The 13141-nt window shown below is 44.5% G+C and overlaps 1 protein-coding gene across 4 annotated transcripts in view; it reads left to right on the top strand.

The window, feature by feature from the left end:
• The window catches only part of LOC127599010 (protein diaphanous homolog 3-like), a 79954-nt gene that overhangs the window by 17600 nt on the left and 49213 nt on the right, over positions 1 to 13141 (top strand). For 2 of the 4 annotated variants that reach the window (XM_052062627.1, XM_052062624.1), the window contains 3 exons: positions 803 to 917; positions 9051 to 9083; positions 10300 to 10395. In XM_052062627.1, the coding sequence (XP_051918587.1) occupies positions 803 to 917; positions 9051 to 9083; positions 10300 to 10395 (244 nt within the window). The remainder of the gene's footprint in view (positions 1 to 802; positions 918 to 9050; positions 9084 to 10299; positions 10396 to 13141) is intronic. The other 2 variants (XM_052062628.1, XM_052062625.1) reach the window with 1 other exon arrangement.

Below are 13141 nucleotides of genomic sequence, written 5' to 3' on the forward strand. Positions count from 1 at the left end.
CTACGGGGCGATATTGGTTCACACTGCAAGTGTTGTTAGTTTGTGCCGTGATTAATTATTTAATGTCAGCTGTACATATGTACAGATGTTCGACAAAGTAAAACATATGCTTAAAATTCGAAAGCAACATTTCAGGAGGACATGATGAGGGCTGCATCAAGCAGCCACATGGGATCAAACTTTTTGAGATAATTTCAAAGAATCATTTCTCCTTGCCATGAAAATAGTGTACTCTTATACAGTACCGGTACAGTATAGGACTTTAATGTCTTTGATTTTCCACCTGCTCGGTGTGATTTGGTGACTGTTGAGAGTTCTGAAATATCTGAAAGTATTTGGACAATTTAAAATTCAACAAAACACGAATTGACTAAGGGCGGCCCGGTAGTCCAGTGGTTAGCACGTCGGCTTCACAGTGCAGAGGTACCGGGTTCGATTCCAGCTCCGGCCTCCCTGTGTGGAGTTTGCATGTTCTCCCCGGGCCTGCGTGGGTTTTCTCCGGGTGCTCCGGTTTCCTCCCACATTCCAAAAATATGCATGGCAGGCTGATTCAACACTCTAAATTGTCCCTAGGTGTGAGTGTGAGTGCGAATGGTTGTTCGTCTCTGTGTGCCCTGCGATTGGCTGGCAACCGATTCAGGGTGTCCCCCGCCTACTGCCCGGAGACAGCTGGGATAGGCTCCAGCACCCCCCCGCGACCCTAGTGAGGATCAAGCGGTTAGGAAGATGAATGAAATGAATGAATGAACGAATTGACTAATGTGTGATTTGGGGATTTTTGTTTGTTTTGTTTTCTATCCAGATTAATCCCCAAGAAATGTCGGAAGGCTGTTTCTGGGTGCTCGCCAATGATGACCAATACGCCAAGCCTGATTTGCTCAGCAGAGTTGCTCTCACTTTCGGTTCACAAAGAGCGGGTAAGACATTTGTGTGGTCATTTTTCTTCGTGTCACGGGACCCGATCTGCCAGTTGTGCTGCATTTGTCACTGTGCAGATCGTTGTCACGTAGAAACCATCAAGTACCGAGTTGCTTAACAGACATCACAAAGATCCTCCTTCGAGGCTCTGTCAGACGCCTTCTATTTTCGTGAACTTTTTTTCCTTCCCTATCGAAGTGTCATTTGCTTTAAATGGGGCCGTTTCAGTGATTGTCTAAAATTAGACTAAAAAGGGTTTCAATGTTGCGCACGGGTGTGTGGCTGCTTGTTCTTATCCGGTCCACATGTGGACGGTGTTTTCGCATATGTCCGTATTTTCTGTGAGCTCTTGAAATTTGGAAGTCAGGCAGGAGGTTTAGTTGGGGGTCGGAGGTTATGACTCTCCCACAGGCACAGTCGTGCACACGCACTTGAAGTTCATCTTTCATTTTCTGCATGTTTTATGCATATCACGTGACCAACACGTGAACAACATCGCTTGATGATGAGCACGAACCCACTCCTTGTAGATGATGCAATCATGATTCTCAACAATTACAGTTGAAGTTTTTCTTTAGAACTATTTGGCAGTGTACGTTTAGTCACATTGTTTTTCACTGTCTCCATTTATTCATTTATCAAGAGTTTTCAGTAGTGATGGGAAAATGAAGCTTCAAGATGTTTCATGAACCAGTTGTCGTGTTGACACCTCTCGATGGCACCCTGTTGAATATAGGGCTGACGCAATGATTACCGTTTAAACACCTGCCAAAAAGCGAGAGAGAGAGAGAGAAAATTTTTTTTGGGGGGGTGATAATTACCGTAGTAACATTTCAAGTTTTTAACAGATTAGTAAGACTGGCAAAGTATGAAAGAGGTCTTGTAAAAGCAAATATTGTTCTTGTGCCCTTTCCATGATTTTATTCACCGTTCACCACTTGTGTTTTCTCTCTTTCCCCATCGCTGACTTTGCAGTATTTTTCTTCCAACTGTTATCTACCTGTCAACTGTATTCTTCTTCACTCAAAGCAACCCCCACCGCATCACAACATTTTTTAATAACAAAAGTACATTGAAAAGTTAAACATATATTCAAGCTTGGGGGAGAAACAAATGCTATCGGCAAAAGGTTGTGCTTTTCTGTTCGGGGAAGGACTCAAATTTTCACGGCACCATCAGAATTTTATCTTCCCGTACTCCCTTCGCATCTTCAGAGAAGAGAGGATCGCGAAAAGCGCTCCATCAATTGATTTGCTTGTTTTGCATTACATGCTGCAGTTTTACATTTGGGAAGGAATGCATAAAATATGTTCGCTCTTCCAGATGGTTTGAGGCCATCTCGGTTGTTTTCCTCTTGTTTTCTTGCCATCCCACTGGTGGTTGTAAGCACAGCATGACTGATTCATTCAGCTGTTAGAGAGACTTGCTGTTGGTGTGTGTCACTGAGTGTCGGTCTACCGAATGTGTTTGTTGGATTATTATCACAGTGTCGACGTCTCATTTAAGAACAACATCTGGATTGTCATTAAACATTTAGACGGACACCATATGAAACAGTTTTTCCTCATCAAATTTTCATTGACATCCTTGTCCTTTTATGACATTAGGGTCCTTCCTGCTGTTGACTTAGACCGGGGATTTTTAAGCGTAGGGCTGGGCAATTATGGGGGGAAAAAAAATCATCACGCTAATTATGATTGATTTTTAATTATTTAATTATTCTTCGTTGACTGTGGAATGGCTGGCAAACAGTTCAGAGTGTACCCCGCCTACTGCCCGAAAGACAGCTGCATAGACTCCAGCACGCCTGCGACCTTTTGCGAGCATGAGCGGATTTGAAAATGGATGGATGGATTATTTGTTGATTTAAAAACATTCATCTCGTCAAACTTAACTTTAAATATCACTTAAAAGAACAACCCAGAAATAAATTGAGACCAAGTAAAACAACCATTCGCACTCACACTCACACCTAGGGACAATTTAGAGTGTTCAGTCAGCCTGCCATGCATATTTTTGGAATGTGGGAGGAAACCGGAGTACCCGGAGAAAACCCACGCAGGCCCGGGGAGAACATGCAAACTCCACACAGGGAGGCCAGGCCGGAGCTGGAATCGAACCCGGTACCTCTGCACTATGAAGCCGACGTGCTAACCACTGGACTACCGGGCCGAAATAACATTAAATGAATGAATAAATAATAAATACCTGCTGTGTGCACCTTGACTTCGTGCAGAGCATGCATGGAGACTTGTGCTTACATCCACACCAAACGAGTAGAGGGAAAAAAGTCGAGATTTAACTTGATTATTAGTCGTTTTTCCACAAATGAGGAAGAATATATCCTTGCGTCTGTGAGTTTTCTTACAGTTCCAGTCTATTTGCGTGAATACAGCGTTTGTGTGTGAATATTCATTCTTTGAAAGTAAATCTCCTCTCATTTCAAGTCTTGAAACGCAACATGAGAAGTAGGGGTGTGCAAAAAAATCGTTTCACTCAACTATCGGAATTTTAGTTACCAAGATTCAATCAATCGATGTCAAAGTTCCGAATCGATTTTCATGATTTTTCCAAAACGCAAAGGTGAAGCTACCGCTTTCCTCCAGCAGATGGCAGTGCGCAGCCAATTTGTTGTGGTGGGTCAGTGGCCTTCATCATTCAGCAGAGTCGCACTAAGTCATTTGAATGAGCCGGCGCCTGAGCCACGCAGTCAGCTCTTTCTGAAATAAATGTGACTGACTTTCATCTGACTGCATTGATTTAAGTACATGATTCAACGTATGTAATGCTTATGGTTTATATTGTTTGAGAAAAATACCAATGACCGTGATATTGAATCTCAAATTGCAGTACATAATCGCAATCTAAATCTAATCGTCACACCAGTATTGTGATCTGAATCGAATCAGGAAGTCAGTGAATCGTCCCACCTCTAATGACAAGTGGTTGCCGTCTCTGTGAACATGGGATGACCACTTAAAAATGCCCCTAAAATCCTCCACAACAACTAAATTCTTGACCAAACAATTGTACTGCCCACACTGCTCGTCTCACGAATAACGGCCCATGTGCGCTATTGAGCAGGAAAAGAACTGCCATCCATTCATGGAGAAAGATGAGGAGAATTAGAACAAGGGGGCGTGCGACAGAAAGGCTTTAACAACTGAGTAGTCAAAGTCTAAAAATGAAAATTTTTCGGACAATTCTTTCAACATATAAACATTCTCTTTTTAAACAATTACGGTACCTCTTGTGTCGTCATCTCTGTTTTTTTTCCGGTGACATTTTTAAGGAGCTCCATTAGCTCTATAATGACTTTGTATGGCTGCTGAAATGTTCCGTCATTATGAGAGCGCTCATCAGATGCGTAATCGCGTCTGATGGATCTCTACTCTTTGGCTGTCTCTTTCTTAGGATGGCCTTTTTTTTTTAAGTAGCATCTGGAGCACTTGAATCTGGACAAAATAGATGGACCTCTGAATTGGCACTGAAATAACTTGAAACGGAATGCCCAAATGCATATCGCAAAGATATATGGTTTACGCGCGTAATCATGACACATGCATCAGAAACTGATAACGACCTACGGTGAGCCACGGAGGCGCTGAAGCACGGGAAAGAGCAAATTCCTGACATCGGCGTCGTTGAGTCCCGATCTAAATCCTACTTTGGTGAAGGCACCGTTCAAATACGAAACGACGACATCATTTTGTTTACCCAGTCTTGGCAAAATGACTACCTATTAACAGGCGACAGAAGTTTCACGGAGAGTTGTAAAAAGTGTTTGATTTCTGCGGTTGCCTCACAAAGTTGTGCAACAAAATATTACCTGAAGAATGACATCGCTTTTATTCAGGCCAACTCCGGGAGTTTGTTTCATAGTGAATTATGGCGGCGCGCAAAAAGGAATTCATGGATCGATAGCTCAATATTTTGATGTTGTGGTTTTATTTCTCTAGCAGAATGCTTCCAACAAATTTGTCTGTGTACATCAGTGGTCACCAACATGGTGCCCGCGGGCACCAGGTAGCCCGTGAAGACCACTTGAGTAGCCCGCCAGTGCCTGGACATTGTGATTTGCTAGTAGAAATTATGATTTAAAAATGCAAACATTGGCAGTACTGTGAGACATTTCGAAACACGATCAAAGTCTGACAATTTAAATCATCAAGTATTAAAAATAACCCATCCTCATATTATTGAAGGTATTTTGGACAAATATGTTATTTCAGACGTGTATCAATTTGGTAGCCCTTCACACAATCGGTACACATGAAGTTGCTCTCACCCTCAAAAATGTTGGTGACACCTGGTGTACATAGTTTGATTTCAGGCAGTCGGAGCAAGAAGTCCAGTCAAGAGTATTTCTCGAGCACTTTCAAACAGCCATCGCTGCATACAAAGTGCTTTCTTTACATGGAGCGATTTAACATGCACAATAAACAGTAAGACAAATCGGTAATAAAGGCGGTAGAAAGCACCAAACAGTAAAATCAAGAACAACTCTAAGTCATGCTGAGTCGAACGCCAAACAAGTGAGTTTTGAGAATCAGAATCAGAATCATCTTTATTGGCCAAGTATGTAGAACACATAAGGAATTTGTCTCCGGTATAACACGCTGCACTAGTATCATCGTAAACAACAAAATCATTGAACCATTTTAGAGTAACCAGTAGTTTTGTAGTACCATTTTGTGGTGCAAGAAGAGTGACTACGTCAGTGACTGTTTAAGGAGTTAATGGCTAGAGGGAAGAATCTGTTTAAGTGTCTACTGGATTTGGTGCGCATGGATCTGTAGCGTCTGCCTGAGGGGAGTGGCTGGAAAAGGTGGTGGGCAGGATGCGGGGGATCCAGGAGGATTTTCCGTGCCCTTGTCTAGATTTTTGCAGTGTGCAAGTCCTCAAGAGTGGGTAGGGCGGTGCCAACGAGGAGGGCTTTAAAGAATGAATTGTGTAGTTCACACTATAGACAATACTTTCACATGCTAACATTAGTCCTGACAATTTGTTGCAATAATAAGCGGCCAAAGATATGCACAGAAACGTATTATGGAAATCCAATGATACGTGCGAGTTAGTCCATATCATTTCAAGGTTGCCAATTTTCTAAGTGACCCGGCATTTTCTTTGGCCCTGGTTTGTATGGTCGTTGATCTCTATTTTTCAGTAGCACTCTTCTCCATCATCATTTCCCCGTTTAATTTTGGCCACCGCCGTTTCTCAAGCCTCAGCGTTTCAATTTCTTCCCAATTTGTGTTTTTATGTCCTCACATCACCCAAGTAATGCGTCGGCTCCTTAAAAACATATTTGCGTTTGCAACATTTTTCCCTGTTGTGATTTTTCTCATCCACACTTGTGATTTGTGTATTTTTGGGGTTGCTAAGTAGACACAGCCGGAAGCAGACTTACTTCCATCATCTGCATGAAATGGGCAAATGACTTTTGAGATGAGGGTGATTTAGAATTGCCTCGATCCACTAAGAGACTTGGGAAATGTTAGGGTGACGCAGACGGAGCTTGCCATCCATTTAACATTTCAGAGAGATAGTCATGTCTCCGAGAAGAGACACTGTTGCCCGACCGCTTATGGCACTCACATTAGAGCGTGCGTGTGCGTGCGCGTACACAAGTGACCTTTAGAGGGCACTATTCCACTGAGAATACAGACGATGGCCTGTAAAAAGTCTTTAAATGGTGTCAATTTGTGTGAAGAGTGATGTTTATGCAGAGGTGATATTCCAGTCGTTGAGAATTCAAGGCAATCCGGGCACAAGAAGCCAAGAGAAGCTAGATCAAGTCTGTTAATTTGCTGCTATCGGAATTAAAGTCTGACAGTAATTATGGCCCTTGGTCATCTGGTGTGAATCACAGGGAGATGTGGCCTTGCGTAGTTCACTTTGATTATCTCTCCCGCAGAACAGCTCCTCACTCCATTATTTTGATCGCCCTCTCCCGCCTTCTCCTCACTCATCCGCTGTCCCGTCCTGTCAGTATTATTCAAGGTGGTTGATGTGTGCGTTGAGACCATAGAAAGGGATGTTGACTTGCTGTCAGGGTGACTGAGCGCCAAGACTTTGCCATAGCAGAAGAAAAAAAAAAAACGTGAGTCAAACGGAGCAGCTGCTTTGACAGATGTGTCGGAGGAGTGGATTTCATCACTTGTTGCGCATCACATGTCTGCTGGATTTTGCTTTGGGCAGAGAGGTGTGCGTGTGCGCTCCCTTTCTTGCGAACATTGATATCATACCGATAATTAAAAGTCGCAGGTATGAAGCAAGGCTCCGCTCCAGGCCGAATAACGGTTGCCGCATTAAAATGCACGAACGTTTGTGACGTGAGAATACAGTACACAAGTGAAGAGTCATCTGGAACAGTGGTTGCCCAACCACCGGTCTGCGGACCAGTACCGGGCCACGGCCCATTCGGTACCGGGCCGCACAGATACAGACCACCGAGCTGTGAGCATATTTGTGAAACGTGGCGGGAATGTGCGCCACTCGACCCAATCAGAGTCCTCCTCCTAACATTGGTTTGCAATTTGAAATAAAGAGAATGCGTCAATCAATGAAAGAGGAAGCAGTAAATAGAAAGTCATCGTAATACAATTGCCCAAACATAACGGCTTAACTAACCTACAAATGATTACGTTGACATATTCACGTGTTTTATTATTCCTGATTGGTCCATTTCCGAGTAGTTCACTGTGTTATTTTATTGTACATATTTTATATTAATATAAAAGTAAAAGGGCGGCCCGATAGTCCAGTGGTTAGCACGTCGGCTTCACAGTGCAGAGGTACCGGGTTCGATTTCGGCTCCGGCCTCCCTGTGTGGAGTTTGCATGTTCTCCCCGGGCCTGTGTGGGTTTTCTCCGGGTGCTCCAGTTTCCTCCCACATTCCAAAAATATGCATGGCAGGCTGGCCTGCATGGGTTTTCTCCGGGTGCTCCGGTTTCCTCCCACATTCCAAAAATATGCATGGCAGGCTGGCCTGTGTGGGTTTTCTCCGGGTGCTCCGGTTTCCTCCCACATTCCAAAAATATGCATGGCAGGCTGATTGAACACTCTAAATTGTCCCTAGGTGTGAGTGTGAGCATGGATGGTTGTTCGTTTCTGTGTGCCCTGCGATTGGCTGGCAACCGATTCAGGGTGTCCCCCGCCTACTGCCCGAAGACAGCTGGGATAGGCTCCGGCACCCCCCGCGACCCTAGTGAGGATCAAGCGGTATGGAAGATGAATGAATGAATGAATAAAAGTAAAAATAATACATATTTATTTGTACAGCAGAGTAACCGTTTGAAATGAAAAAAAGGGGGCGGGGGAATCAGTGTTCGTGAAATGTTTAAAGACTCTATAATTACCTTTCTTGGCCATACCAGTGCCTTAAAACTGGCAACATAAAATGGTTGCCGGTCCGCGAGCAGCATGTCTTTGTTTCAACTGGGCCGTGACACAAAAAAATGTTTTGGGGACCACTGATCTGGAAGACGGGATACTCTGTTCTTTGCTAGCAACACCGAATAAATGTTGGATAAAAGATCTGGCCAAATCGGCACGCACGTCTCACACTGTTGCCTGATTAGAAAACACTGAAAAGATGCAATGGATTGAATTGAAATTTGGTGTGAGTCGTGTGCAGGCTGGACAGTATTTGGTGTGTTCAGTGTGCGCGTGTGTGTCTGTTTTGTGAAGGGTGGTGGGGAAATTTGAGGTGTGATGTTGCCGTCTCTGAGGCCTGCCTGTCATGTACAGCATCAGTCATGCTCTTTTGCGGCAGTTTTATTTCCGCCACCGTTCCCCCTCTTTTGTGTTTTCACAGCGCAATTTAGTGATCCAGCCTTGTGGGAATTTTGTGCTGGGAGTTGCCTGTTGCCAAAGCTTTTGTCATGGACCTTTTGTAACCAGCTTTTCTTGACTTCAAAGATGAAATTCAGTTAGTAAGAGTAGTGCCTGACTTTGACCTTTTTGCGACCTTTTCATTGGACTGGATGGTTTCCTACGCAAAAAATTGTGTGTGTCCTTTTCCAACTTGCCTTATCTGTCACCCCGCATATCAAATGGAGCAGTCCAACAAACCTTGTTTGTTTCTGTCCTCTCCTCTGTGTACGTTACCGCCATTACAATTTCGAAAGAGTGTGAAGAGAGTACATCAACCGAAGAGCCACGTAAGTCCACTCTTGTGTTTCTGTAGTTTGGTGTGCGTAAGTAGCAGTGCACGCTTGCGGATATCCCGGCACGCTTTTCAATAGGAGCTCATGTCACAAGTCGCGTCTTCGCTTCATCGTAAAATGTAGCAGCCCTTGTAAGGGCGGCAGGTTAAACAGTAGGACAGTCTCCCTTCCCCCGTCTCTCTCTTTGCTTTTACTAGTTTTTTTTTTTTTTTGTGTGTGTGCAAGTCGTGAGCAGCAACCTGTTCATCTTTCCAACGACCTGACAGAAATGAGACACAAATGGTTTGTTTTTCATAAAATAGTTATACGAGAAAGGACGGCTCATTCTTGAACTCGCTCGTTTCTCGTTGACAAGATTGTTGGCAGTTGCGCTGTTACTGTCAAAAAATGGCAAGAATTTTGGGGACAATCATTTCCAGTCCATCTTCTTGACTTTCATGACAAATGTCTTTTTTTTTCTTTTTTTTGGGTAAGTATGGAATGAATAAGCAACTTCCTGTTTACTGAATGCTGAGGAACATTTGACATCTGTGAAAGCGCTATATTAATCAGCATGTCCATCCATCCATCCATCCATCCATCCATCCATCCATCATCTACCGCTTATCCGGGGCCGGGTCGCAGGGGCATCAGCTTTAGCAGGGAAGCCCAGACTTCCCTCTCCCTAGCTACTTCTTCCAGCTCTCCCCGGGGGATCCCGAGTCGTTCCCAGGCAAGCTGGGTGACATAGTCTCTCCAGCGCTCAGGAGGCATCCGAATCAGATGCCCAAGCCACCTCATCTGGCTCCTCTCGATGTGGAGGAGAAGCGGCTCCACTCTGAGCCCCTCCCGGATGACCGAGCTTCTCACCTTATCTCTAAGCGAGAGCCCGGACACCCTGCGGAGAAAACTCATTTCGGCCGCTTGTATCCGGGATCTCGTTCTTTCGGTCACGACCCATAGCTCGTGACCATAGGTCAGCATGTATTGTATTTTTCTCGAGTACAGTATTGAACCAAATAATTTGGCTTCCCCTTTTAAATTGCATGCCTGTGGGTAGTCGCTACATCACGCACACCTCATGTGTCTGAACTGGGAATAAATATAATACAGTAGAATAAACCTTAGTTAGTGAGCAATTTGCATTTGTCTGCAACAAAATACACATCGAGGTGTGCAATTATTCACCGAATTGGTCGATCACCATTTCCTGTTTGTATGTTCCCAACAGCCAAAAGAGAGGAGGAGGATCTGGATGATAAAAAAGCCATTAAGAAGCGAATTAAAGAGCTGAAGGTGCTTGATCCCAAGATTGCGCAGAATCTGTGTAAGTATTGGTTTTCTTCTACACACCCCTCGCCTTCTTCTCTTCAAAGAATGATATGTTTACATTTAACGATCAAGCCTCTTCTTTCTCAAGAGCACGTTGAAAAAGTAATTCAAGCCTTCGTCAAATCCCGGCTGGATTACTGTCATGCACTTCACTTTGGAGTCAGTCGATCCTCCATGAAGTGACTCCAGTTGGTCCAGAATGCTGCTGCTTGCCTCTTGATTGGTACTCATAAGAGAAGATAAGATATCCTTTATTCGCCCCACACTGGGGAAATTTACAGCCTCCAGCAGCAAGAATGTATGTAGAAAGAAGAAAGGAGAAAGAGAAAAAAAAAAACGACAAACATCTTTCAATTAAATACAATATGAACACAAATGGATAAATCGCAGTACTATTTACAATTTTCCTTCACATCATTGAATTATTATTATTATTATTATGATTGTTATAGGCGGCCCGGTAGTCCAGTGGTTAGCACGTCGGCTTCACAGTGCAGAGGTACCGGGTTCGATTCCAGCTCCGGCCTCCCTGTGTGGAGTTTGCATGTTCTCCCCGGGCCTGCGTGGGTTTTCTCCGGGTGCTCCGGTTTCCTCCCACATTCCAAAAACATGCATGGCAGGCTGATTGAACACTCTAAATTGTCCCTGGGTGTGAGTGTGGGCGTGGATGGTTGTTTGTTTCTGTGTGCCCTGCGATTGGCTGGCAACCGATTCAGGGTGTCCCCCGCCTACTGCCCGGAGACGGCTGGGATGGGCTCCAGCACCCCCCGCGACCCTAGTGAGGATCAAGCGGCACGGAAGATGAATGAATGAATGAATGAATGATTGTTATTTTTTATTCATCAGCCTGACAGCAGTCGGTAGGGACAAGCGTCGGTATCTCTCCTTCTTGCAGCGCGGGTGTAACAGTCTCTGGCTGAAGGAGCTACCAAGTGCTGTCAGGGCGGGCTGGAGGGGGTGGGAGGGACTGGCCATCATAGCTTTTAGCTTAGTTAGCAACTTACTATGGATTTTTACTACGGATTACTGTCATTCACTTCACTTTGGAGTCAGTCGATCCTCCATGAAGTGACTCCAGTTGGTCCAGAATGCTGCTGCTTGCCTCTTGATTGGTACTCATAAGAGGCAGCACAGAACTCCTACGCTGGCGTCCCTTCAGAGAGGATCGAGCCTTTTCTGTTTGCCGGTCCGTCTCTTTGGATTGAACGTTCGGCAAGCCCCTTCGCTGCCCATTTTTTAAAACTCGTCCAAACGCGCATTTTTATTCTTTGGCTTGTGACTCGACATGAGACGTGATTTTAAGTGTGACTGTTTTTGTGCTTTCTACTGTCTTGGTTATTAGTTAATTGTTTCATTATTTGTCGTTGTATGAATTATTTTTCATCTACAACACTGCAGCTCCATTTATAGCAGTGGTTGTTATAAAGTGCTTTCAAAATACAGTTGTGTTGATTTGCGATGTCTTAAAAAGAAATGAGCGTAATCAGCCCAGAGACGGTGATAAACCACCGAGCAGCAATTATGGAATTGGGAGCCGGCGGTTACATGGCAGTGGATGATGTTAATAAACAACTACTGTATGAAAACAGGCGGCCCGGTAGTCCAGTGGTTAGCACGTCGGCTTCACAGTGCAGAGGTACCGGGTTCGATTCCAGCTCCGGCCTCCCTGTGTGGAGTTTGCATGTTCTCCCCGGGCCTGCGTGGGTTTTCTCCGGGTGCTCCGATTTCCTCCCACATTCCAAAAACATGCGTGGCAGGCTGATTGAACACTCTAAATTGTCCCTAGGTGTGAGTGTGAGTGCGAATGGTTGTTCGTCTCTGTGTGCCCTGCGATTGGCTGGCAACCGATTTCAGGGTGTCCCCCGCCTACTGCCCGGCGACAGCTGGGATAGGCTCCAGCACCCCCCGCGACCCTAGTGAGGATCAAGCGGTTAGGAAAATGAATGAATGAATGAATGAATGTATGACAACATTGTATCCAAGAAGGAATGTTTTCAACATTTGCAGTGTTGTTTTAAATTCTTCTTTTCAATGGTACATTAAAGTTACATGCATTCTATTTTTAGATCCGTAAATCAGCCTTACCATTCCTTTTTCTCGACTGAGATTTATTTATTGTTTCCTGATTTCTACAAAATGTCCCAAGGCTCGAACACTTTTTCTCATCAACGACTTCATTTGAGGAATAACTTTACACTTTTGAGGACCAGGTTCATCCCAGTGACCGGACGCAAGGGTTTTTAGTCACCAACCTTTTTGTTCATGCAAACACTTTGTTTTTCGTCCTTCTACCCCCCCCAATTTTGCTGCTGTAGACTGTAAATTTCCCCAGTGTGGGACAAATAAAGGATATCTTGATCTTGATCTTGAACATAACATAGCAATATCGCAGGGGAGGCATCGCAATTGAATATTTCAATATTGTAGTGTCCTACTGAAAATCCTCTCGAGTTAATTGTGTATTGACGATGATGAGCTATGGCACTGTGCTGTGCCAGTGACATTGCAAGCTGGCTGACATATCCAAAGTGCCATTAGCGGCTCGTGCATTGATGAAGAACGCAGCTAGCAGCGGCGAAAACTAATGTCAGTTGCACGACACATTGAACATCGAAATTTTCTGACGGGTAATACGCTTCATTTTATCTTTTTTGTGTGGTGGCCTGAGCTGAGATGGGGAGCCCCAACACCGTACATTCATGAGGCACCTTTATGCCCTCTGTGACATTTATCAATTTCCT

Source organism: Hippocampus zosterae, chromosome 4, assembly GCF_025434085.1.
Source record: "Hippocampus zosterae strain Florida chromosome 4, ASM2543408v3, whole genome shotgun sequence".
In the NCBI taxonomy this organism is placed as follows: Eukaryota; Metazoa; Chordata; class Actinopteri; order Syngnathiformes; family Syngnathidae; genus Hippocampus; species Hippocampus zosterae.